The 27,840-nt window shown below is 39.6% G+C and overlaps 2 protein-coding genes across 2 annotated transcripts; one reads left to right on the plus strand and one right to left on the minus strand.

The window, feature by feature from the left end:
• Positions 1 to 5,749: 5,749 nt before the first annotated feature.
• On the minus strand, positions 5,750 to 20,160 carry LOC146485535 (uncharacterized). The gene is made up of 13 exons (XM_085103470.1): positions 20,057 to 20,160; positions 19,868 to 19,973; positions 19,071 to 19,181; positions 17,898 to 17,923; positions 17,201 to 17,368; positions 15,922 to 16,106; positions 14,128 to 14,283; positions 13,476 to 13,553; positions 11,354 to 11,437; positions 10,582 to 10,740; positions 9,701 to 9,731; positions 6,795 to 6,931; positions 5,750 to 6,318 (listed from the first exon to the last, which is right to left on the minus strand). Exons 1-13 carry the CDS (start codon positions 20,091 to 20,093, stop codon positions 6,112 to 6,114), a joined length of 1,485 nt encoding a protein of 494 aa, XP_084959596.1. The 5' UTR covers positions 20,094 to 20,160; the 3' UTR covers positions 5,750 to 6,111.
• A 3,259-nt stretch (positions 20,161 to 23,419) lies between these two features.
• Positions 23,420 to 27,069, plus strand: LOC146485536 (lipid droplet-associated hydrolase-like). Its single transcript, XM_085103302.1, has 2 exons — positions 23,420 to 23,734; positions 25,632 to 27,069. The coding sequence occupies exons 1-2, from the start codon at positions 23,521 to 23,523 to the stop codon at positions 26,408 to 26,410; spliced, it is 993 nt and encodes a 330-aa protein (XP_084959428.1). The 5' UTR covers positions 23,420 to 23,520; the 3' UTR covers positions 26,411 to 27,069.
• Positions 27,070 to 27,840: the final 771 nt, after the last annotated feature.

Genomic DNA, 27,840 nt, shown 5'->3' on the forward strand with positions numbered 1-27,840 from the left:
TCAGTACTAAGTACAACGTCGTGATGTTGTGTGAAGTCTTTTATATTTAGTATTGCAGCTCTACGTGATTAGAAACCAACTCTACACGTTTCACAGAGGTGAAAAATGACAATTGATGGTTTGCAAGTGACGTCATGGCGGTCATCTTGATGGACAGGAACAATAAGACTTTTTTTCCTTTGGGAGTTAACTTCCATTTTTATGCAAACTATGTGAACAAATTTTCTTTTGTTTTGTCCACCAATATAGCGGCAAAGCAAATCACCTATTGGTATATTGTTGTACTTGTTACCTCCGTTACGAAAGCGGAGGAGAGTTTATTATGGAATATATTAAAAGGAATAATCACTGCAACGTTTTCAAAAACAAAACATCCACAAAGCAAAAATTTCGTAAAATCTCAGACTGAATCGGAGATAGAATCCTTTCATGTCATGGAAATAACATTTCACCGAGGCATTGTAAAGCCCCGCCGCGCAATTCACATTCACCCAGTATTCGCCAATTATAAATCTGGGCGACCTTTGACAGGCGCCAGCCTGGTTGCTACGCAGTGAAACATAACCAAATCAAACTTGCTACTCAATTGCTAGTTTTTATGCGATATTTTTAGCGATGGGATTCATTTCATGATGTTCTTAATGGGCAATCGCGAGAAGAAAATATCGCTATTGTATTTAATGCAGTGGGACAATTGGTCGAGACAGCAAAATATAGGGCCAACAAGGATCTTGGGAAAGCCAACAGAAGCTCGTAAAATTCGTGGGATACGAATAATCTGAATTCCCTACAATTTTCCGGACTTAAAAGCTCAGCTCAAGCATCTAAACGGATCAAGAGAGAAACTGCTTTTGCGTACACAAATATCCCCTTTGAAGCCCTGAAAACGGAAAGCAGAAGGCTATATTTGGAGTAGTTTCCTGCAACGTAGCCGTTGCAACTTGCCGCATCCGCTGTGGGTTCAGTTTTAGGCCTTGTTATCGTGAAAGTACTGTTTAGATCTTCACTGAAACAATATGGCTTTCAAAACAGACTTTTAATATTATGCTTGGCATAAATTTTTAAGGCACATCGCTTTAAAACGCCAATTTTGAAATACATTTTTCACCCCTGTTCAAAATTTGTAAGCTCCACATTTAAGAGTGACTCTCCCTAAGAACCTCATATTCAACTTTCTTCTAGAAATAGATTTCGCTAATAACTCTTCCATCAAGTTTCCTTGGCAAGTGGATGGAAGAGTTATTAGCGAAATCTATTTCTAGATGAAAATTGAATACGAGGTTCTTAGGGAGAGTCGCTCAGAATTGACGAAAACGACAAGGTTCGCGAACAAAATGAAAACAAAACAATGTGAAGACAAAGATTTTTATTTGTTTTTGAAACAATTTCCGCAAGTGTATCCTACGTTTCTACGCATTTGTCACAAAACAGTTCAAACCTTTGCAGTGAATGTGGAGTTAATAATAACGCGACTGAAAGCCCATTGTTTTACAACACATTTTCAAACGATATTGCTTATTTAGAGAGAATATGTCTTCAAATATAAAAGTGGGAGACAGTTTTTCTATTACAATATGCTTTGACCTCGTTGAAGCAAACGAATGTTTTGGGATTTTAATCAGTGCCATAAGCACTTAAACTTAGATCCGTGGAATACGTTTCTGTGAAATTACAGGAGGACGGAGACTAGTTTTAATGAAAAGCGAGAAATCTTTCATTCAATTTTCACAAGCACATGTTATGGTGTCAAGTTCCGGATTCATTAACTTCCTATCTTTCACAAATGATTAATTTTCGATGGATCATTTTGTTTTAATATATTAAGCGTTTAAAAGATGGGCCTTATCACGGTTTTCGACGCCATTTTGACGGGTCGGCAAACAGGCTTGAAATAACAGTGTTTGGATGGAAATCCAATGTCAAATAATTTTCATAAAACATCGTTTCTGAAAAATTCATGAATTGGAAACTTTTGGCACTAGGAAAAGGATTTTAAGAGCAAAATTGGAGGGATGTAGCTGTGACAGAAAGCGTCCAGTCGTGTTTTGAACTTTCCATACATTTGTCTGTATAGCGAACCAGCCGTGAACTGCTACTAAAAATAGTTCGCGGGAAAAAATACAGGGAAATGTATGAAAAGTTCAAAGCACGACTGGACGTTTTCTGTCACAGCTACATCCCTCCATTTTTTTTCTTAAAATCCTTTTACTAGTGCCAAAAGTTTCCAATTCATGAATTTTTCAGAAGCGATGTTTTATGAAAGTTATTTGACATTGGATTTCCATACAAACACTGTTATTTCAAGCCTGTTTGCCTACCCGTCAAAATGGCGTCGAAAACCGTGATAAGGCCTATTGGGTTGGTGGGAGCATCAATGTCAGTTTGACTTGCTAAAAATTCCGTAAAACTGCAAGACGTTGGACATCAGTTTTGTTAGGTTAAGCCCCAAAGATCTCTTGTCATATGGAAAATAAAAAGAGATTACTTGCCATGCGAATAGAATTTTTGTCTTTCTTCCTGAGGAATTCAGTTAATGGCCGTTTTTATACTAGAGGACGCATTATCCGTCTGGACGAACTTAGGCAAACATTTGTTGTTCGTCTGGTTATTCGTCTCTAGTATAAAGACGGGCACAAGACGCATTATCCGTCTGGACAAACTATTTTCTGTTGTGCGTCGTTCAAGACGAACAACGGAAGATAATTCGTCCAGACGGATAATGCGTCTTGTGCCCGTCTTTATACTAGGGACGAATAACCAGACGAACAATAAATATTTGCCCAAGTTTGTCCAGACGGATAATGCGTCCTCTAGTATAAAAACGGCCAATTTTTATTGTGCATCATTGAAGGCACGTGCATAGGATTGTTATGCAACAGTTTTCTTATGTAAGACAGGTAGTACAGGACACGTGCAGGGCCTGGACAAGGGGTTTGGTTGTATTAAGTATTGAGTCCTGTCCTCTTTGTTTCATTGTGGTATTTTAGTCTAGTTGATTTGGCGCTTTTGTGCCCTCACCTTTACTGGGCTCAACATATTTTATAGAGCCAATTGTAATTTATTCAAGAAAGTTTTAATGATTAAATCGGCTTTAGCTCTTTGCCCTTAGCCATTTTACTCCATCTGGGATTGTCTGTCTTTATTCTTGCACCCAGTAAACCAGCGTGGGTTATGAAGCCCACTAGTTTGCAAGTCTGTGGCCTGAGGAGGGGAGAAAGGCATAAATAACAATTCTTATGTGGACGGAGTTACATTTTGCACTTTAGTTTTTCACCCTTTCACTCTAAAGAATTCTCTGGGTTAAAGATAAAATAATCAACTTGCAATGTTCAGCTGTGAATTTTCATTTGAATGATCATACTTTGTGATGTAAACCGTTTACAGAGCGGTTTTCCATGCACTGAGTGTCGAAAGTAATTTCCCGTTTGTTCTGGCTTTAGCAAAACCAAAATCAATCGTGACTTTCTCGCACGCGTTTTCCCGCGCTTGACGCGGGCTGCATGTATTTCCTTCGAATTCTGATTGGTTCAATGTGTTGCTTACGTCAATTGTGATTGGTCGGAGTAACAACTGTGGCTTTGCTTGTACGACACTTGGTTGAAAACCGCTCTTGTTCTCGTTATGTTTTCGTGTTGCCTCGATTGACTTGTTTTTACTTGTGCTTTTTACTGGTTCTAGCATCACCTCTAAATTTCACGTTTTGGTGTGAGTCGAGGTCCGTATGTAACTTCCTTCTTTTTACATTTTACAGGTGCAGACGCCATACCACACCAGAACGAAAGTGCACAGAACCAGAAATTTCCGATAGAGGGTTACTCGAAATCCTAATATATTCACAATACACACTTTGAAAAATTCCTAACACCTGTACCGTGCCTCGTGTTTATCAGAATTTTCTTAGAAATTAACTTCATAACGAAGTCTTATTTCTTCTCCTTCACTTCGTTTCAGCGGATGTGATCAGGTCAAACCTTGTTGACAACTAGAAAAAAATGCGTCAATAAAGAGAAATTGCAGAACTCGTCGGCCCTATATATATGTATAGACTGCTAACGACGTGAACAAGAAAATTCATACACATTTAACTAAAGACCAAAAATAAAGCATTTTAGCATAAAAGTAAAATTAATTTCCGACAGGGAAATCTTTCTATTGTTTCGTTCTTGCAAAATGGCTGCCATGAAAACACTCTTTTCTCCTTTATCACTTTTGATGTTCTCCCGTAAAAACGAAACAATTGACACTACTGAAAAGAGCGCCTCAAAAATTAGTCCTGTCTTTTGAAACAGCGAAGATATAGCTTCGTTTAGACTGAAAATTTTATAGACGTTTGTATCGAAACGAGCAAGTTTTACCTGGCTTCATACAAACGTCCGCAAATATTTATGAGTTTTTGGAACTATATCTTCCCTAATTTAAAAGACAGGCAGGGTTCGTACTCTTTTGAGCTTTTGAAATTCCATGACTTTCCATGACCTTTTCCATGACTTCTCCAAGTTTTCCATGACTAAAATTTGACCATTTTCTTGGAAATCACCTTTCATTTTGGGTTATTTTTCACTATTATCCTCGCAAAAACCCAATTTATTTTGTACTTTTTAATAAACATCATTTTCCATGACCCACATCTAAATTCCATGACTTTCCAGGCCTTCTTTCCAGGTTTTCTATGACCCGTACGAACCCTGACAGTACTCTCAAAACTGGCCTTTTAGCTAATTTCAACGTACTCTTTTTAGCAGCGTTTTGCGTTTCATCACAATTTTATTTTAACGTTATGAAGGTCTGTACTGCAAGATGTATTGACACCGAATAGCGACGTTTCCAGAAACAAGGGCAGAAGGATATCCTTCAGTTTGCGTGGGAGGCACGAATGCGCGTGGGAGTATTAATTGCGATTTCTTCTTAAGTTTTCTTATCTAAAGTTTCTGAGAACAGCTGTTTTTATATACGAAAGTCCTGGCTTATTCGGAAGTAAAGAACAATAAATCTTGCTCGAAGGCGCTGCCTTGCAGAATGGAAACAGCTGATCAACTAAAAATATTGTTTTCCTTTATTTTGAAAAAAATTCACGACGCTTTGAGGGTCAAAGACAGACACTTCAGTTCTTTAAACCGTTGCTTTTGAAATGGTGATATATACGTATGCTAGGATTAATTTGTGTCTGTTTATGGAAACAACAGATTGCGCTCAATTCTATAATTATTTAAAATATTGCTCCCACAGAACAACCTTTTATTGTTCTATAATAACCGCGCTTTTTGTTGGTAATTTGGAATACTGTTGTTCAGTGTCCATGACAGCACACTGGCAGACGAAAGCTGAATAACAGTCGGTGGATAATATCTATAAATCCGCTAATTTTACGTGTAACTAGCAACAGTTTAACAAATGCCGTGAAAAGGTTCGGCGAAGGTTTCATGGTAGAGAAATGATGAATGCATGGTGGCAAACAAATATTACGTTTTCGGTAACAAGCATTTACCAACGCAATATCACCAGTGGCCTGGATTTTAGCAGCAAGGCATTTAAAACATGATTTATTCGTAATTTTTTTTTTCAGGTAGTGGCTGAAGCTAAGGCTTCGCCATGGTACATAATACATATGTTTTCCCCTAAAAGAGTATTTCGTTTACACTGGACTACTAAGAAATGGACCCAAACGATCCCATAATCCCTCTCACTCGCGCCAGTCTCCCCGTAGCTCTGGTATGGGAAAACAATTAAAACGAACTCCCTTTCTAAAGTAAAACCGGTGTTGTAGTGCCAAGCGCGGGAAAAGACGCAACCGGTGTTCCAGTTCCAACTTCCAAGCGCGGGAAAACATGCAACTGATGCCCCAGTTCCAAGCGCGGGAAAACATTCAACTGATGTCCCAGTTCCAAGCGCGGGAAAACATGCAACCGGTGTTCCGATGCCAAGCGCGAGAAAACATGCAACCGGTGTTCCGATGCCAAGCGCGGGAAAACATGCAACCGGTGTTCCGATGCCAAGCGCGGGAAAACATGCAACCAGTACCAAGACTGGCAATCGACAGTCAAGCACAATACCACTCTAATAACTTAGCACCACTTTTCATGACTCACGCTTTGACCACACTGTGTATTGTTTCTAGTAGTCCACTAAGCTACCGCTTTTAGATGGACTCATGGACCTTGAGAACTCCCTCATAGTAGTGGCTAGTTTCTCAAACTCTTCCCATTTTATGGACTCCAAGCTTCTCTGCATCCGCACTTTAGAATCCAGATGTGAGCACCTAGACTCAGATTCCTCGAGTCTTAACTTCAGACGCTCGATCTCTTCGTCACGTTCGTCTAACTGTGGGTACAATCAAGAAATAATTCTTTTTTTTTTTTTACGGTGACAGACGCAACCGTCAAACTAACGAGTCTTACATATAAGTTGCAGTGCACTTGATAATGCAAGAGAAAACGCGAAAAAAGGTAGAATCGGAGCTACACGCAAAAAAATTATTACACATGTACCAGTGCCAAGCGAAGGAAAAGACACAACCAGTTTCAGTTTCAAGAATACTCGTGAAAATAGATTTTAAACGCCAGATACATGCAGAGGTCACTAAACAGACAGCTCAAAGTAAGCATTTCATTTCAACAGTCAATCAAAAATGGACCACGACCAGCCCATTTGAAGGAGATGTCAAACGAGAGATAAAACAAGCAACGCGCGCGAATGCGCTGCCACACAGAAACGCGAGTTACGCGTGTTCACGTTTTATCCCGCGCTCAAAAATACCTGAAAAGAGAAGCACACAGTCTTGTAAGAAGTATTCATACCTTCGCGTTTAAGTTCGCCACCTCGTCTGTAAGAAGCAGCTTGTCTCTTTTCAACGCGACGTTTTGAGAGTTTGTGGTGTCCTGGTGCCCTTCCACCTCGTTCAACTCATTGCGCAGTTGGGTTCGCCTCAGGTTGGCTGCAAGAAATAAAAGAAAAACTCGTTAATTTTAAGAAAGTAATACAAGGCTCCTATAAAAGAGCTATGGAGGAGACGGTGGGTGTGGGTCTTTTTATCCGAAGGTGTGGTTTACATAATAAAAATTGAAGGACTTGTTTTCAATGTATGCTAAGTTGGTATTTGGCCGTGAAATCCAAATCGCGCCAACTTAATTCTAATTTGGAAAACAGACTTGTTATTACATTAAAAACTCTTCCGTGTCTTTTTTTTTTATCTTGCAGCTAAACATGCGTTCAATTAGTCTTTGAGTTTTTCCTAATTTAAGCTAATTAAATCAGTGAAGTAAAACGAAGTGATTGAAAAAGCCATAGACTAAGGGGTTGTTTACATGGAGGGAGGAAGATCCTAGCACTAGGAAGATCCTACAGGGCGGATCATCCTAGTGCCATATGTTTTCTGTATTCAGTTTACATGCAAAAAGTTGTACTTAGCCCTAGCGCTAGGATCTTCCTAGAGATAGGACCGTCCTAGCTGAGAGATAAGAAGATCCTACACATGTAGCACTAGGAAGATACTAGAGGGCGGATCATCCTAGCGCCATATGTTTTCTGTATTCAGTTTACATGCAAAAAGGTTGTACTTGACCCTAGCGCTTGGATCTTATTAGAGGTACATTCTTCCTAGCTGAGAGATAGCAAGATTCTAGTAATAGAAAGATCCTAGCTCCATGCACACTACTTTCGCTCGGAAGATCCTAGTACTAAGGACAAAAAGAACAAACATGACGGCAGCCTGGCGTTTAGCTGCTCAAGGCAGACAGTTATTCTTCTTTTCCTTCTCCACTCGGTAACCACTTCGGCCGAAATTTGTGCATGTAAAGCAAACGAAAAGTTTTTCCGCCTTCTCGGATGCTAGGATCTTCCTCCCTCCGTGTAAACAGCCCCTAATTCTCGCAACTAGTACCATAAAGTGGATATGAAAACAGTAAGTAGAATAAGCTTGTTGATCAGGCCGAGGCTTGAAGGGGAAAGAACACAACTTAGTGGTCTGGTCCGGGTTGCATAAAACATCTTAACACAAGTGGGACTTTTCTATACCCTCCTAAGTAAACGTTCTTTGGGTCGTCACGGGGTACGTTTTCTGCAATCATCAGGGAGTTTAAGAAGCTACTACGGCGATGGCAACGAGAACTTCACAACATAATATGATTTAATGAGAAAAAAAAAAGGCCCTGTACGTGCGTTATAAACTTTGGTACATTTCTTCGCAGTACTCGGCCAAACAGTAACGTGAAATGACCAAATTCAAGGTTTTGTGGAGAACGTGAGCACATGACGGTAAAATTTTCATTCTTTGTCTCAACTTGAACTCCTTTTCCACCTTTTCTGTTACTGGACAGTTCAGCCACATTGAACAGGTTGAACGAATAGACCCGTCTCCAAAATGGCGGCAACAGATTTAAATGAGTTAAAACTGAACTGAATGAAAAACTGATGCCATCACTGGAAAGAGCACCTTCACTTTAGTAACCCAGCAAAGTTTCAGCATATTAGGTGTTATATCAGCTTAGGAAATGTAAGATGAAATTTGACAAATTTACAGATGTTTGTATGACTGGGGGTATACGTCATACCCCCAGTCATACAAACGTCTGTAAATTTTCATTTTTCAACTTACATTTTCTCAGCTGATATTACACCCGATACGCTGAAACTTTGCAGGGTAACTAAAGTAAAAGCGCTCTCTCTACTGTTGGTATACGTTTTTAATTTTCACTTATTTGAATTTTCGGCCGTCATTTTGGAGAAGGGTCTATTGCAATAATTGCGAAGTAGTACAAATACCGTGAACTTATAATTTCAAGTGAAGTTTTCGTTGGCGTTGCTGTCGTGGTTTCTTGGAGTGCCTATGATCTGTGTTCTGAAGGATTCTCTCGAGTGGTACATGTATATTGGATAACTTGACTGAATGAGGGTTACTAAGGACGCGGAAGAATCAACTCCAAAAACATCTCCATTGGATGCTTTTAATGCAACCAAGCCATGGGCCTGGGCTCTACAGTCGTGCTGTCTATTAAGTTTGTATATGTAATCAAATGGTGACAAGTGAAATTATTTCCTAATTTCACGAGTATACCATTTGATTATCTTTCAATATCATGGGTGACAAATTACTCTCAATCGTGGTTGGTTCCGTCTTGTTTACACACGCAGGCAAAAAACCGCTGGAGTACTTTATCCAACTGCTCAGGGCGAACCATCTCAGGGTTTTTCTCAAGGCCATTTTCATCACACCAGTTCTCAAAAACCCTCACCCAGTTAATTGTGCTCCTTCGCGTATTTAAGTTTTCTGCAGCGTCTTTTAATGCCGTAACTTCTTTCATCCATAACATTTTTAAACCTGGACGCCATCTTGGTACTGAGATATAGGAAACGTTGCCATAGCAAGTTTGTAAGTTTACATGTGAAATTATAAATTAACGCTGAAATTTCGCGCCAAAATTAAGGAGTAATTTGTCACTCATGATATCAACATGGAAACTGTTTCTTTGCCAGTGTACAAAATGGCACAAGCGAAGCATTTTTCGGGTACATTGGGTTTCAAATCCCAACGACTGGAGAAAACTTCCACTAATCTGAAGATGCTTTACGCAACCGTGCCCATTAAATTCAGACGGAAAACAATTTCTTTTCCGACGAACGAAAGAGTACAAGCGGAGCATTTTGGAGCACCGTGGTTTTCAATCTCAACAAATTGGAAGTGTCTAAAAGATTATTCAACACTCACCCTCCAGAGAAGCTTGTTCTTCTCTAGACAGCTAAAACAAACAAGATACAACGTCCATTAAAGTAAATATTACCGAGGATAACAATAAATGTTGTGGTTGGGGTAATGACTTCACAGCCAATAGCACCACAACTTATTGATAGTCACTACCAATAACATACCAATCACGCGCCAGTTTTTCAGAGTGGATAGCTTTATCCAGTGGATAAGTCGCTATCCAGTGGATAAAATGTATTCGTTGGAGTACTTTTAATCCACTGGATATTCAAAGTTATCCGCTCTTGAACAACCGGGCCCAGTTCACAGTTCACTTGATTCTGATGATGACTTCCGCTCAGGTTGTGAAAACATCAATCAATGTCACCTCAAACAGTCCCTCAAGGCAGGACTACACTCACCCAGATAATCATAATATGCCATTTCTGAGTTGCTGTGAACATCATTATGAAAGCGAGGCTAAGTGCAAAGCTTTTCATATGTAGATTAGTTTTGTTTGCATATGCATGAAAACTGGTTTTTATAACAAAAACTTTACACTTAGCCTCGCTTCAATAATGTCCAAAGCATTTCGGAAATGGCTTATTTAGCTGCTTTTTATGTGATTTCTGAGTTCAAAGCATTTTACACTGTACAAACCATACAGACAGCCAGTGATGTACAGTGTTCAGTTATTTATTTAACCCTTCAAGCCCTAACAGTGATCAACATCAAATTTCTCCTCGTAATATCAATACTTATTCAATCCCTGATGTCATGAGAATTAAGGATATGATCACCCAAGGTAAATTTTCTTGATATTTTAATAAATTCTCCCCAGTACATTTATAATAAAAGTATGGGTTCAAGATAGGAGAATTTGATCTTTGATATTAGGGGTTTACCTTTTCCAGTGTTTCTCTGTGGTTATGCTGTTCTACTTTTAAAATTTCTTTTGTTCGCTCCAACTCTTGTTGTAAATGTTTTTCGCTTTCCTTAAGCGTTACAAGTTCTTGGATGTTAGCGTGACGACGGAAATCTTTTTCATCCTTGTGAGCACGATCCTGTAGACAAAAACAGCAAAACATTGAAAACACATAAGAAACCTTTCTTCTAGGTAACAGTCAATAATAACAAATAAATGTTTTGCAGTCTATTGGTAATGGAAAACAGAAAAGAAAAGGCCTTTCCAGGTTGCTGTGGACCTCATTACGAAAGCGAGGCTAAGTTTTTAAAAAGGCTTCAAAAATATTACATCACATTTCCTTTCATTGCGCATATGCCACTCATTGACATTCCAATCCTAGCAGTATGAAAGATGTTTGTCCCATGAACCTAGTTTAATGGCCTTAGGCTTAGCTCCCACGAGTCTCCTGTAGCTCAGTGGTAGAGCGTCCAAACTAGTAGCCGGAAGGTCTTAGGTTCGACTCCTAATTAGTGATAGGAGCACTCAGAATTTCTTTTTCGGAAATTGCCTGTGTCATTACTTTGCATCATTCTCAAAATTAGTTTGTTTACATATGAATGAAAACTAATTTTCATGAAAAAAACTTTGCACTTAGTGTCGCTTTCATAATGAGGTTAAATGCAACTCGAAAATGACCAGTTGCGGGTTTTAAATGCACTCCTACAATCTTTGATTAGGGCTAGTACTAAAAACAAAATGCAAAAACCTACCATATCTATTTGTTTTCTCAGCTCGACGACTTGGGCTGATATAGCAGCGTTTTCTTTTATTAAAGCTGTACAGTCATCTTGAATCTGAAAAGAAATAGAAGGAGGGATGGATTAACACAGAAACTTGAAACGTGAGTTACCAAAGAGACCCTTGTAGCGGAAACAAGAGGCTGGTTTGTTATTAAATTCTAATCTTGTTAGAGGGACTATGTCACCCCAGGCGCATGCGCGCGTTGATGAGAAGCACTTTGAAATCGTTGGCCCAACTTTTTGAAAATACCGTCGGAGAGTTCAGGAAGCTGCTTTCACCTGTTTGAATCGCGTTCATCTTCCGAAAGTTAACTGAATTTTTTATTTACAAACGTTTTTTAGTAATCACATACGCTGTTTGTTGCGATATTTTTGTAAGCTTTTGCAATAGCGGAAAAGCAAAAATCCCGCGACGAGTTGTATGCAAATTAGTCTCAACCGGACTCTACTGCGCATGTGCCCCAGCTAATATAGATTCTGAAACCGTCGAGAGGAATTCAAAACTATTAAATTTGACGAAACGTTCGAGTTTTTTACTGGTAGGGTTTTAGGGTAAGCAATACAGTGAAGCGAACATAAAGTCCTTTGAACCAAGAGCGCACCGAGGCAGACTGAGAAGTTCGAATTACTGAGTTTTCTTTTCATGCTTAACTGCTGTGCCTTTCAATAACATGAGGAGTCTGAAGCTCAGGATTCGATCAACCGTTACGATTTCACTGTCGTCAAACAGTGTAGCGGACCTCTTAGAAAGCAAAGACGTTCGGTTCATCGGGGTCAAAAGGCCATGTTCAAGCGCTGTGATTGGCCGATTTCAATTCACTCTTTTGTTTTCTGTATTTTTGTGGTCAGTCAGTTGTCGCCGTATTTATGATAAGGGACCATCAGATTTGACTACGAGTACGAGATTGAGTACGAGTACAACTTTTCAAATCTAGTTTGCGTGGCTTAGATAACCGCTTGTCACGTCAATCTTGTTTCTAGGGTCTCCTTATGTGCTGGTAAAGGACAGGAAAGAGTGAGAGTTCTGCGGATGTGACTGATTTGAAATTTGAAAGTTGTACTCGTATTCAATCTCGTAACCGTACTCTAACGTTAAGGTCCTTATCGATAGAAGTAAAACACGCAAACAGTATTTGGGTTTTGAAGTTCAAAGGACGTCATTGAATAGCGCAGAACTTTCGCTTGACCTTAACTTTCTTGTTACATGGCTTATACATGTATTTGTTGTAAAGTGTAAAGAGGATTTGACTTTTTTGCCTCGCTAGCTAGCTTGATATTTCAAGGTTTATCTCATTACATGTACATGTACATACTGTAAGTTAAAAAAAGAGATCATCTTTTAAGTAGCCCCAAAGTGCAAATTAAACCCTGATGACTTAGGGGCTGATTAATCCCCTTCTACTCAGTTTCTAGGGTCAATTTGGTCCGACTTTGGGACAAAATGACGCCGTTAAAGATCACTTCAGCCCACTCTGCGAATCATTTTAGCCCTTACGTGCATTTCAGCCTGGAAGAATAGGTTATTTTCGTTTTTTCTCACGCTTGGATTGCTTGCGCAACTACGACTTCAGTTCGATTTGGCACTATTTCAGTGCGATATTAATAAGCGGACAATAAAATATTTACACTGTACTGACATAACCTGGAATTTGGGAAATTTTGTGAAGGGTGTATAAGGGGTATATAGTTCTGAAAAATCGCCGCCAAGCTGCATCAATTGATTTTCGAGCAAATTAGACACCCCCAATGATATAACACTTGAGTCACGTGCTTAAAGTTAAAGGAACTATGTCACCCAAGGCGCATGTGCGCGTTGATGAGAAGCATTTTGAAAAAGCCCAACTTTTTAAAATACCGTTGGAGAGTTCATGAAGCTGTTTTCATCTGTTTGAATTGCGTTCATTTTCGCAAAGTTAGCTAAATGTTTTATTTTTAAACGTTCTTTGTTAAGTACAGAAGCTGATGTTGTGATATTTTTGAAAGCTTTTACACGCCACGAGTTGTATGCAAATTAGTCTCAACCGGACTCTACTGCGCATAAGCCAGACACAGTCCCTTTAAGATATTTTGTTTATTTACACTGTATTTCTACCTTGTTTCTTAGACTTCTGTCTTGCTCAGCATTAATTTCCTTTTCTTTCAACTGAAGTCGCAATTGCCGTATTTCCTCCTGCAAAGAATGACAAGCTCTTAGCTACAACTTAAAACTTTTGGTTCTATTACTTTTTTTTTTTAGTGCAAACGCGCCCGCGCCTTACCGTGGCCGCCCAACAAACTTTTCTTTACTAGTTAGCCATAAAATACAAAACGACGTGTTTTCAATAATTCATTCAGTGCTGAGCAAACTGCCTTTCGAGGCATCGCGAGTCAATCAGCTCAGCTGTTGCAGACCTCAAGTGTGCGATTGAGTTTTCGTGAGAATTTTGCCTTGCGAGGCGAAATCTATGACATATATTTTACTCATGGACTTGCGAGGCGGAACACTCATGAAAACTCAACCGTACAGGTGATGAAACAGCTGAGCTAATCGCCTTGCAAGGCAGTTTGCTCAGCTCTTTCCCCAAGTGTGCGACAGGCCTTAGGAGTGTGTTCTTCCTACATCGAACGCAAAAACATAAGACCTGCTTTAAGAACAGACATCTTTACAGCTTTTGTTTCACCCACCGCTGCTGGTTTAACAAAAGTCAGAAAAGCAGGCTGCTGTCACAGGCTATCAAGAATGAGGACGAAAAAAAGTATCTCACCCTGAGTGCTCGCCCTAACTCCTCTTTTGTCTTTGCTTGAGAATCAAAGAACTTGTCGTCCATTTCCTGTAGCTGGGTCTTGAGCTTCAAACATTCCGCTCTCTTCTCTTCCAACTCTATTCTCAGATTGTTCAAATCCTCGGTCTTGCGATCAAGCTAAAGATATATATGGAAAGATAGTTTTCAGTCCTTATTAATTAAACAGTCCTGTTAAAAACAGAAACGGCTTACACGCCAAGTGAACATGAATGAACGAACGAACGAACGAATGACTGACTGAACGAATGAACGAACGAATGAACGGATGGACGGACGAACGAACAAATCAATGCCTTTATTTAACCTCAAGACAGACAAACAACAGAGTGTTTCTGTCAATGGACTAAGACTGATAGCTGTCCTGGAGAAATTTGATGTTGTTAGAACAAGACATTATGTAAGACCAAGAAGAGAAGCTTTGAGAGCTAATAAATTATATGCTAGTTTTAAGGGCATCAAATTTCCAAGGGGCGACTTTCAGACTGATAGTCAGAGAAAGAAACACTCTTATTGTTTTTATTGTTCGACACAAAATATTCATCTGACTGCAGTGAAACTGGCATTTTGAATTTACAGCTCACCAATTTGACCTTAACGGCAAAAATTTTAATAAATAATTGTAAGAAGAAAAATTGGAGGAACTTTTTCTTTTGCCGACATGGCACAGTATGCACTGATAGTGTCTCTCCGTGGATGAACACTAATAGTATCATGTCACACGATTAATTTGAACCAATCAGACTCTGAGAAAGCTTTGTGGTGAGCTAGTCATGTACAAGGCTGGTTCAGGTCCTTAGCTAAAAATAATAGCAGCGAAGGATCATTTAGTTGGCATTTGTCTGCAGTGGCCTCTAAAACATTGAAATGTCTTAAAATTTTTCTAGCTGTGCTGAATTCAGTCCTGCTTAGTGGAGAGGCTGGTAAACTCTATGTAAAGAACTCAAAAGGAATCCTTTTGAGCAACAGTGTAATAGTCTTAAGATGGGAAAAAATGAAAACCATTATGCACTGTCTTATCTGTACATGTACATGTAATTACTACAGCTGTAATACATTCAAGTGCAAATCTACTAGATAAACAAACAAATGTTGGATCCAAATCTACCAAAATGGTAGAAGGTCCCCAGTACAGTATGCACGGGGGGGGGGGGGGGGGGGGGGTACTCCCCTATATGAACTATATAGGTATGTGCCGCCCCAAAGGGTACGGTTTTTGAGCCGTTTTGGTCTGAAAATGGGTATAGATTTTGACCATTTTGGTCTTAAATTGGAATGATTTTCAAGGGAATCAAGAGTCAGTGTATAAACTTATTATAATTTGTCTTAAGTTTTCAACTCCAAATGAAAAGTAGAGAAAGAGAAGTATCCAAAATATTTCATTCGAGCTGAATTTCCAGGTGAGTTTTGGCACTGATGCGAAGCTTAATTATGCTACAAGCCAGGTCTGAAATGGGTATGGATTTTAGAGGCCAGGTCCGAAAACAGGTATGGAAAATGGCACGTTTTGGTCTGAAATAGGGTCAGGATTTCGAGAACCGGGCGGCACAACCCCACCAAAAATTCTGAGGAGTAAAAACACCACCCCCCCCCCCCCCCCGTACAGTATGAGCAGATGATTGTTGTCAATTATCCCTCATCCCCACCCCACCCCCGGCCAGCAGCTTAGCTAACATTGTTAGGTTCATTACCCTGCTGACTTTGATTAAATGCCCAAGATTGTAGGTGCATAACCCATAAGTGTGTAGATTTTTGTACCTCAACTCTATAGTTCTGCACTTTTCTTTCAGCCTCCTGTAATGCGGTGAGTCCCTTGTCAGCTTCACTTTTGTACTGATGCACCTGAAGGTCTCGTCGAGCAGAGTCACGATCATGAAGATCAGACATTTTCTTGAGCGACACTATCTCATTCACCAGCTGACGCTTCTCTGCTGCATGGGAATCTATGGCAACAATGGAGGAAAATCACATACTGTGACAATTAACAGGGATGTCGCCTTAAGAGCCGGCTAGTATGAGGGAATTTCACCATCTGAAAGATTTTTATCAGCAGCTGAAATTTTATTTAACAGAACACATTCAAATACTTGAGGCTAATTTTAAAGGCGATTAGTCAGTCTAAAAGAGCTGACTGGGTTAATATCAATGAGCCTGCTGAAGGCTATTTATAATTAGCATACCTCAGTGACCGACTATCGCGTAACGCGCAATCTGATTGGCTACACAGGTGCCGTCTATCGATCGATAGACGGCAGTTTGTCAGAGCGAGCGCGATTTAGCATGCATCATTGCACAAATATATCAAAATTTATGAAATAAAAATATTTTTTGCTTCATAGATCGATCACTGAGGTATGCTAAAACAATTAGACAGCTCGCTCTCGGTTTCTATCGCCTTCCGATAGAAACCTCAAGCTCGCCGTCTAATTGTTAAATAGCTACATGTACATTAATATGTACCTCGATGATCTGAACAAAATTAATTATCCCACATAAATTACTCTTCCATACAAGCCAACCTTACAAAATCAGAGATAGGGAGACTGTCCCACACACCTGTGCGCTAGTGAATTATTATATTTTTCACTGTGCTGAGCCGTGGGCCACGTTGAGTCCGCACTGCTCTATTACAACATTGATTATTACCTAGTTTTTAATTCATTTCCCTACATTTCCTTATCTGCCTTCAATTGCAATTTAGACTATACTCAATGTAAACAACATTTATGCATGTACTGTACTAGTACGGCCAATTACAAATTTTAACCCCTAAAAGAGACAATCAGCCCTACAACTTTGATATGCCTTACAGTTAAGTTACAAGATTATATTAACATTTAGATACCATTGCTGTAACTGCAACAGTGATCAATTTTTATGTTCAGACTCACTCAAGCTCAGTACACAGCCCAAGGGCACTAATAAGTACCAAACCACAAATTTTAACCTCTTAAATCAACAGTCAGACCTGTCACTTAAATATACATGTACATGTACGCCTTGCAATTCGCTAGCAAGCAAAAGATGATCATCTCACCCTCGGCATCTCTGAGTCGCTTGATCGCAGATTCTTTCTCTGCTTCCAGCATGTGTAACTGAGACTCTTTCCTGGCCACATCTGAAGCTCGCTCATCCACCTGGGACTGAAGATCCCGCAGCTTCCTCATCATGCGGTCTGCTTCCTCTGTGACGCGGGGAGGGATGACTGTGAAGCGGCAAGATAAAAAATACTGTATGTTGTACAGATCATAATTAAACTACATGTATTTTATTAATGGAGGGTTTATTGGGCTGGGAATTAACTGAGGGTCTTTTTTCACACAATTGCAGACATGTACATACATGTATTAAATTTAAATTTCTAATGCACAAATTTCTGTAAATTTTCCACATTGGTGGTTAGTTTGGAATTTAATATTGGGTAGCAACTGTTATTCTATTCAGTAGTTTAGTTTTGAGCCCACTTTTATCCATTAGGGAGAAGGATAGATGGAATGGGAGTGCCCCCAGGGTCTCAAAAATCAATATAAATTTTCTATAAGAAAGTATGAAGCTAAATTGGAAAATCCAGAGGGGTCGAGGTGGGGAGTGGTTGCAAATAGAAAAAACCTCCAATCTGCTGAGTGGCCACCATACAAAAAATTAAAGTCAAGACTATTCAACAGCTTTTGCTCACTTAATTGCATCTTCAGTGGTTAGCGTGATGATCACGATCGATTTCTAACAGTCCTTACCTGAGGCTTTGCGTGCCTGTTCTCGTCTGAGATAACATGACCATTAAGGAAATTAAGGAATCACAAAGTCATGACCCTCTCGCAGAGTAAACCGTACTTAGTTTGCTGCATGAGTGTGGGACATTTAGGCTTAATGTTCACACTACACTGGATTAACTGTTAGCTTGTGGTGCTATATGAAAACCCCAGTAATGACTCTTATCACAATTTCTTCACCAGAGCACAGCTCAATTTATTGCAACTCCAGTATTGAAAAGTGGAACACTTTGTACTAGATTAGCTTTTACTCTTCCATTGGGTATTGCAAACAGATAACAACCAGATCAAGAACAACATGCATACAACTGGAATTTTCAGATTAATTATTGCCATTCTAGAAAATATTCAGAATTATTATTCAACACATTGTAACACTGCCTAAATATGGTCATTGGTGCACTCGATATTTATCGTCCGTACATAACAGACATCCTGCGATATACATGTGCGTAATTTTGTGTGTCAGGGAGAAACATGACAGCCAGCATTTTAAAAAAGAAACCACCTCCAAATACAGTCTCCATCTTTCCTGCAATAAAACTGTGTTTTGTAATCAATGTGTTGAATAATAATAATATCCTGCTCAATCTTGCAGAATATATCCTGATTTTAGCCAACTCGGCCTTAACAGCCTCGTCTGCTAAGTATCAAGTGATATTCTGCACAATTTTGCAGGATAATATTATTATTGTTAAATAAAATTGCCCAAAAGATTAATGTGACAAGCCGAATTTTGCAAGAGAGGGAGTCTCTGAAAAGCCCAATTTTTTTTTAATAAAAGTAGGAAGCCAAGATTAATTGTAATTTCCAGAGGGGTAGGGGGAAGGGATAATACCAACTATAAAGCCTTCCATAGATTAGGATACGGATCAGGCAGGATTTATTGTCCGCAATAAACCACAATAATTTTGACCATTCATTACCTTGTTTACATTATAATGCCAACTGGCTTCTGTGCCAGCATAAAAAAAAGAGTCTGGTATAATTGGTGAACACAACCCCAGGGAGAGGACCCCCATGTAAAAGAGACAGGAGTGACTGTCTTACCTGCATACCAACTCACTCTGTTTATTTCAATCTATAATCAGAAAATGTTTGGCAAGCATTTACAGCTAGGGTTAAAATTAAGGATACAAATAGTTGGCTTCCAACTCAAGGAAGTAGATCTGCTGTTGAAGATTTCTGATGTATTCATTCTCAATGTTTCCAATTTCAGCATTGGATGTAGATGATCTTGTATGTTTTCTTAATAAAATGTAAACAAAAAAGAAAATATTAGAAAAATTAATGTAAGTTATTTGTTTCCCAATACATGGAATTCAGGTCTCCTAATGGAAAGTAGATACTGTAAATTAATCAACTCTATTTAACGAGGGTAGCACTAAATCACCTAGCAATTAACAAATCTGTGGCTCTCGGGTTCTGGATCAAATTTGAATTTGGAAGTGTCGATTTTTGAGAGCAAGAATGAGAACCAACAACTTAGATAAAACTTTAAGCCACAAACAAGCTTTTAATTTTTACGATAAATGCTGCTAATGTTGTGTTTTAAGCAAAATACCGATAAAGATTTATACAGTACATATAAGCTTTACTGTATGGTAAACACAGTGATTAAAAATCAGTCTGCTTTAACAGTTAATTAAGCTCATCTAGATTAATAATTTCGGAGAAAAATTCATGGAATATGAAAGGGTAATCGCCAGCAATATTCATTGGAGTACTTTATTTTTTCAGAACCGTAAAACTACAAGAATATTTAAGCTTAACATGTAAATTCATGATGAGACGACAGTTTTGGCAACTGGGGAATGCCAGAACATCTGCATAGTGCTTGCAATCGCACTGCCAAACAAAGTCGCCCCAATGTAACCACAGTAACCACATTAGCAAATGGTAATAACAAAGATGTAAGTATTTAATGAACATACCCAGATTTGGAGTCAAACGATGCAGCTAAATGCAAACTTTTACCCGATTTACCAAAACTTCCAGAACGCCGCAAATTGTCTGGAGCACTGTTTCGAAGCGGGGAAGCTGCAGAGGACCAAACAATAACAACAGCAAGCTTGAAAAATATCGATGTTTTAGTTTATGGCAAACGTTTCAACAGAACTTACCAGATCTCGTTCCTTTCGACCTCGAAAACGACGCCATGTCTTAATTTGACAAGGGAGCAGCACTAACAAACATGAAGATGGCGTCGCGTAACCAAAGAAATTTGACCGCTGAAGGGAACTGTGGGCTCAGTAGGGGACAATTCGCTGACTGGCTGACAGCAGGGGCTCACGGGAATATTTCGAAAGCGAAGCGGTATAGCCATTGAAAAGGGGTTTCCTGAAAGTGAACGCAAAAATATAACACACGGCAAGTTCTCGTGAGTTTAATTACTACTCAATTACATTCTTAGCCTGTTCCTGCTTCATAAGACTTCGTATGGGGAACAAAGGTCAAAAAACTATCGTAGATCTACCAAAAAAACTGACCAACCTTTCGCGTACTCTTATGCGGTTAGTGGTTATTCCATCGTTTTGGACTTTCTTTGACACCACTCGACACCACTGTTATTTGATAATTGATTAGTCTTCACTCTGTCAATGTGGGAGAGATGAGCTTGGGATGCCTGTGGAATGTGCAAGTACGAGGTTCAATCTCGTACCCAGAGTCCTCAGGCTCTTTGGCCAGCGGTTGATCGCGGGGGAAGACTATGGATAATTCGAAAAAGATACCTCTCTTTTTTTTTTTTTTTTTTTTGACTGGCTGCCCCGTAACGGCTTGCATTGTTTTACCACAGAAATCCTGTGGTAATAAAGTTCCATTATCATCACGACCATTCGCTGGCCAAAGAGCCTGAGGACTCCGGGCACGAGATTCAGTCGCCTTTCACCGCGCACACGTTGGCGTCTTATGCCCATATCTTGGGTTAAAAATACCCTTAAAACGAGGTTCGCGCGTGAGAGACCATACTTTAAGTGATGATTTGCGCCTCACGAACTTAAACTACAGCAGCCTGAACCCCGCTTAACACGGACACCAGCTTCTTACGCACAGTTGTGTTTATCCCGGCTAAAAGCTCTTAAATTTTTCTTACAGTAGCCCGCTTAATACGGACACTGGTTACAGGGGCACTTTCAAGGCGATTTGGCTGTACTTTGGTGCAAACTACGCAAATATTTGACTAAGAACCTCTTCTCTCACACGAAATTGCTCTTAGAACACCGGGAGAAAAAATATTAAGCGATTTCACTGAGGAAGAATACACCATAATAATTTTTTTGTGATTTGTCCAAAAATACACAGGACGAACTTGAAAAAGTTGACCAATTTTTTCAAGTTGCATCATTTGCATCCTAGCCATCCGCCGCTAAAGATAATTTATACTACTTTCTGTGCACTAGTAGGGATATTGTTAACAAAACTGAACCATCATTTTAACGATCCGCCGATACAAATATATATTTTGGCTATTCAAAGGGACACTAAAAACAGATGACACTGCCCCTTTAATACGGACAACAGACACTTTGTTGTAATGGGAGTGACACGCTCTCATACTCACTTTACGGCCTGGTTGTTATGTGCACTGAAAAACACAGATTACGTTGCCAGTCCCATTTGAAATGCCAAGAAAATTAATTTTAATGCGAGACTATTTGAATTGGCGAGAAAACATAAAAAAACATGTCTGTTGAGGTTTACTCCGAAGCCCGCCAATAATAAAGACACTTCTGCTTGTTCCTTTGGCGTCCGCATCAACATGAACCGGGTTCCACCGTAATAGGTGCAGTTCCTGGCGATTACGTCTCTGTGTATTAAATTTAAGAGGAAAAAATGCATTGATTTGCGTATAATATTTAAAGGGGATTTTTCGTCTCAGACGGATAATAAACAGTGCTTGATAAATTCGGCACTGAGACCGGTGCCAATCGCTCATAAGCTGATCTTAGATTATCGTGTTATGTGAGGTCACCTAAAGCTAATAAAAACAATTAGACTGATATGTCGGGCACAATATAATATCGTGATATTTTCTGCGACGTGATGACAAGTTTTCAGAACTCAGTCTATATATTTGAAAGTGATAATCAATGCTACTGTACGGTGAAAAATGCGTTTGCCCGAAAAAACATGCATAGCTGCGTTTAAGCTTCTAACTTACGTTAAAGTTACGTTTAATATCCCGTTCACTGGTCAAAAATTTGCTAGCCTTTTATTTAATCCCTCAAACATAATTTGCTTGAATTCTGGATAAACAATGAGATGGAATCAGCTGAATTTTCAAAAAAAGTGAGAAAGGATGTCCCGGCTTTCTTTCTTGGTTATTGGTGGCCGAACTAAGTGAGATATTTTTGAATAATTTCCATAGACCATCTGGAGTAGCCATTTTAAGAAAATTCGGATTCCACCGTTGTAAAAGTCTCATTTGGACTAACAGCGTATTCTTTAAATAGATACCATAGTTTTACTGGGAGAGGCAGGCCTACGGTTCATTGCAGAATGCAAAGTTTCAGGAAGTTTCGGACGCTTGAATCCCTATCTTCTTTGCAGCTCTGCCGCCTGTTTTGATGGCTTTGCCCATCAATGCTAAGTTCCCTTTGTACAATACAAACGACTACTTGTAATTTAATAGAGTCACAAATTAGCTAGAGAGTTATTTTAATTCCGTATTTCTTTAAACCCGCCAAGGGCACACCAGACCAAGAGTGGAGGAGATTCTCAGCCTGCCGAAATAATGCATTTTAATAAACGAAACGGGATATAGCGTGAATTACTAATTGAACCAACCAGACACGAACATTTTTATAAAAAAAATATTAATTTGAGAAGATTTAAATTCTTAGAGAGCAGGCGGGGGGCCACAAAAATACACATAGTTTGCCAGTAGCTGACACCACCGACAGTTAAACTTTTGGTCGATTAATTCTGATAAAAATTACTTCAGACACAGGTTCGTTAGTTCAGCGACCTTTGTTTTTTGACTAGCTGCATGGTCGACGACAATGTTTAGCGCGGATTTGTAGCTGGTTGTGAATCAGACATAAGCGACTTGCTTGTGACTCTAATTTTAAAAACGTTGTGTTATTACTCGAAAAATTTACTTTTCGCTATTCCAAGATTTTTTCACACTATCAGCTTTTGTTAATTCGGTACCGAGGTTTTATTTATTGGGTAAATAACTGACTCAGAACCACTTGTGAAGCGGATGATAAGTAGCACTTCGAGACAGACACACCAAACCCAAAACAAACCAAATCCAAAAATCTTGTCTCAGAGATGTCTTGAATAAAACAAAAATAGGCAAGCTTCGATCTTAGAATATCCTTGAAAGAATTGTTAAGCCTAATTCACAACAATTTGGGCGGCTTTTAGACCACTGAAGGCTTTGAAGAGAAAGACACAAATCGACGAATTCATGGTAAATTTTGCCAAAACTGAATATTCTTTAAATTTTTATAACTTTTTTCATTTGACAACTTATGTCGTACGGCGCATGCGTTCGTGAAAAGCTTCCGTTTAAAAACAACAAAGCGATATACATAGCTTTAAAGAGCTGGATTTTCTGGTAAAAAAAATCTGAGAACCAATGAATAATAATACTAATTTAACTGTGAGGCATGAAATTGCTCTGATCAATGGAGTAGCTACAAGAATTGCCAGCGCGAGGTCAAGCGAAGAAAACGTTTGTATTGTTGTTATTCCGGGTAATCCTGGTGGCATAGGATTCTATGACATCTTTATCTCGACAATTTTCCAAGCAGGGAAAGGAAGATACTCCGTCTACGGCGTCTCGCATGCAGGTATGGTTAGAATAATAGTCGAAAAAAATATCTGGCATGCAAATAAATTATAATTCTTTATTTTAAAACGGCGCGAAATCTTTTCATCAAAATACATACGCTTGCGATATTGTGATCTCGCTCTTAGTTTGCGTTGTGGGTTTTTTTTACTCGTTCTTGAATTATTTCCTTTTCTGAGGATTATTTTTTTAAGTCGATGATTTTATAAAATAGTTTTGGCGAGATGAGAAATTTCTCTTTATTTCAAAACTAGTGATTCATGTTTTCATTTAAATTCAAAATTTTAACGCGACCATCTGCTGCCGGAAAACTCGTACACAAGCAAAACAATTTCTTCAAACAAAACCTACTAATCACTTTAAACGCTTTGTCATTTGATCATTTCGCTCCTCGAGAAAGCTTTTAAACCGAAACAAATTTGACGTAGAAAGAAAACGGAACCGTAAATTCACAACCACAATATTAAAGATTTTTTTCTGCTTCGAGTCGAGAATGTAAAAATTTTAATTCCTCATTATTAATTTACTTCCATATCTGAAAACGACGGGCCAAAAATTGCCTTACTGAACAACACCATGGTGACGTGAGCTCCCTGGTTATTAAATAACTTTATTACTATTTTTTTTTCCGATTCCAGCCTATTTAACCGCATTAATATATCATCTGTCGCGATAAACGCCCAGTCCGTGCTCTTTGCAATTAGCTAGGCGTTAAGCATGACTGTATGTAATCAGATTTAGGTTCTTTGTTGCTACGGAGACAAACCAACTTTCTGCGTACACACGAGAAAGCCGTGACACTACGTCACTCTGCAATTACAGAGAGCAACCAAGGGTACCTGGCTACGGTTGAAAATTATGTGGTTCTCGCTCAAGATATACCGGTATGAAGACAAAAGTCAAATGCCGTATAATTACCTTATGACGAATTTCCCCAGTTACTATCCTGGAAATTCGATAAGCTACGGCCTGTAACTTGGCGAGAAATAGTTTCTGTCATTAAGATACAAGTTTAATTTCGGTGTGGCATAGGACTAACTTCGAACATATCACTTGAGACTGAACGAAATTGAGGAAATAAAGTCCATGCGAAGTTCGACATTAATTTGACTCAACTAAACTTCTCAGACTGAGTTTGAATCAACCAACACCTTCTATTTCTCTGGTTCAGACGGACAGAACGGGTAAAGCTCGGCTCTGGCGCAAACTTAACGTCGATCTTTTGTAGCGAGTCCAATGGGTAAATATCTGATGCACGGTTTTATTGTCTTTGAAATTTCACTGACCCAAAGTTTAGCTTTTGTTTAAATTTTGCACGATGCCCAGTTTGAAGGAATTAAGATCGACGTTTGATCACGCGCACCAAATATCCAATGATGTTAATAGGCCATTTCCGAGTTGCTTTGAACCTCATTATGAAAGCGAGGCTAAGTGCAAAGCTTTTCATATGAACATGATTAGTTTTGTTTGCATTTGAATGAAAACTAATTTTCATAATAAAAACTTTGCACCTAGCCTCGCTTGAATCATAATGAGGTTCAAAGCAACTCGGAAATAGCCGCATTTGGTGCATCCGAAGGTACAGTGATAAAGCTCAAAATTTGGTCCTGTAGTTGCCTTCTCTCGTCCCAGAGCTCCACTGTCGTGAAAACCGTCAGGAGAGGCACTGGTAAAGGAGGCGACCTACACCATTTGCAACGCCCTACATGGTTGGTCAAAAAGCGAGCAACCGAACAATGCTCCTAACCCTAAAAGACAACCAGCTGCAGGTTATCAGGGTCCAGTGAAAAGAGAGCTTTTGAACGGTGAAGGTCCACTATGGTAAAGACCCATAGCAGAAATTGTGTCATTTCCTGGCATTGAAAAAAAAAAAACTATTTTTGTTTTTATTTTCTCAGGTCATGCACAGGTCGATGAACCAAGTGGTCCTTGTAAATGGAAATCGAACAAACAATGGGATCAAGAACAACCCTCATCATTCACTCTCACCGATCAAATTGAACACAAGCTCGCTTTCCTGGCCTATTATATCCCTGAGCACTCCAAAGTAATTCTTATTGGACACTCCATTGGGGCGTACATCGCTTTGGAAATGATGAAACGATATCACGACAAAGAAAAGGTCCTGAAATGCGTTCTGCTATTTCCAACGATCGAGCGTGTGGACTCGGCACCCAGTGGCAGATTCTGGAAGTTCATCTGTCACTATCTGCACTGGCCCTTTCTCATGGGGACGGCGTTCGTCTCATTCTTGCCTTCCTTCGTCCAACGCTGGTCGATAGGGTGGTGGATGTATCTAAACAAAGTCGAAAACAGCGAGAGCATCAAGACAGCTGCGCAAGCCATGTTGAATTATTCTACAGTGGATAACGTACTAGAGATCGGCCGCCAGCTGGTCACGATAAAAGAACTAGATTACGAGTGCATCCGGTCAAACCTGGACAAACTAGTTTTCTTCTACGGGTTGGGAGATCCGTGGGTGCCACAGGGATATTACGAGGACATGAAAGAGAGGTTCCCGGATGGAGACATCAAGCTGTCACGTGACAAGGACATCAGGCATGCGTTCGTGTTGGATACCTCTGAAAAGGTGGCAAAAATGGTGTGGGAATGGATTGAAGAGCATATAAGCGAGTTGGAGGAGATTTACACCGTAAATACGGTCGAGCCTTGTTAGTAATTATAAAAGGACTCTGGATATGGATCCACAAAAAAGGCGGCCAGAAATCGAAGAATGTTACGTCTTTAAACAAGAAACGTTTCTCAAAGAAGTTGTAAAACTGGTCTGTATAATTGCTAAGTCTCGAAGTTGGCCTCTGCGTACATTGAAAACTCTCGTTACATTTCTCAACTGTTTGAAATCTGCAGGGCAATTCAGAATGGTTAAATTCTGAGTCTTATCCAGGAAGTGAACTGGAATGATACATTAGCAACACCAAGCGCGGAAAATGTTCGGGTACGTCTTTGATGACTTGGAAACAATAGCAACTGGTATTGTCCGTCCTGACCAGTTTACCGCCGTTTTTGCTGCTGCTCCCTCCACGATTTGCTGTTTCTCCTCTGTTTTGCTCCGTTTTACTGTCAATAGAGACTCTGACGAGGAGAGTAGTGGACATGCGTGGGTTGGGTGGGTGGTTGAGATCAAAATATGGACTGATAGGGGCTGCCAGTGGTGCCTTTACATGCTGGCGTCCGATCGGCTCACCCCACAGACAAATTCCGGGCTAAACCAGCATGAGACTATGTGATATGTACGGTATATATACATTACCATATAATACTCCCGCACTATTGCATGCGAAAACTAAAAGTATATTATTAAAAAGAAAAAAACTTTTAAAACTGGAAAGCCACTACTTGGTCGTGTTAGCTGTCTCCATTTTTCCCCTTGCTTACAAATATCCACTCTACTAAAATAAATTTAATTAATGTACCTAATGCAAATTAAGATGAAACAGTCGCATAAGCAATTTTCCCACTGACAAGGCTGTCGAATTCGAAAATGCCCATGATACGTTTGCCTCTGGTTCCTTATTTAGCTTGGCCGAGCTCTGTATGGCGGGTACCGGTTACATTTTTCCCGCGCTTGCAATCGACTCCTAGTTTTCCAGCGCCTGGCCTCAAAACTGTGTGTTTTCCCGCGCTTCGTATCAACTGCATGATTTCCCGCGCTTGATACTGTCTAAAAAAGCATCAACTACATTTTAATTTATTCCGGTGCTAAGCACCTGTTTCGAGTTTTCGCTCCGAGTTCTGGTTGGCTCATAACCGTTTTATCGGTGAACTGTTTTCATCTGTATTCCAACATACCTGAATGAGGACGCGAGGGAATTTCTCAAGCAGTTTTGTAAATTTTCCCGGTTTGTCCCATGTTATGGTCACCAAGTTCAAATCTGGCCCCTCATTAATGTGTTTCCTATACTATGGCCCCTTTTTTACCCCTGCAGTCATCTTCCGTTAGGGAATTCAAATTTACTAGTATTTGCTCATGATCACTTCATTAAAACTACCAGATTTTCGTGATCCGTTGGTGGTGGAGTTGACGGATTCCATTCAATACACTTCAAAAAATCTGTTTCAGCCCCCAAAGTGCCAGTTTAGCCAAGG

This window comes from Pavona decussata, unplaced genomic scaffold (assembly GCF_977016875.1).
Source record: "Pavona decussata unplaced genomic scaffold, jaPavDecu1.1 SCAFFOLD_26, whole genome shotgun sequence".
Taxonomy (NCBI): Eukaryota; Metazoa; Cnidaria; class Anthozoa; order Scleractinia; family Agariciidae; genus Pavona; species Pavona decussata.

Coding starts and splice junctions, on each gene's coding strand:
- LOC146485535 (XM_085103470.1), bottom strand. CDS start 20,093: ATGGCGTCGTTTTCGAGGTCGAAAGGAACGAGATCTG. Junction 19,182..19,867: donor TCGTTTGACTCCAAATCTGG/GTATGTTCATTA, acceptor CATTTTATTAAG/AAAACATACAAGATCATCTA. Junction 17,924..19,070: donor GAGTTGGAAGCCAACTATTT/GTATCCTTAATT, acceptor ATGTTATCTCAG/ACGAGAACAGGCACGCAAAG.
- LOC146485536 (XM_085103302.1), top strand. CDS start 23,521: ATGAATAATAATACTAATTTAACTGTGAGGCATGAAATTGCTCTGATC. Junction 23,735..25,631: donor CTACGGCGTCTCGCATGCAG/GTATGGTTAGAA, acceptor TTATTTTCTCAG/GTCATGCACAGGTCGATGAA.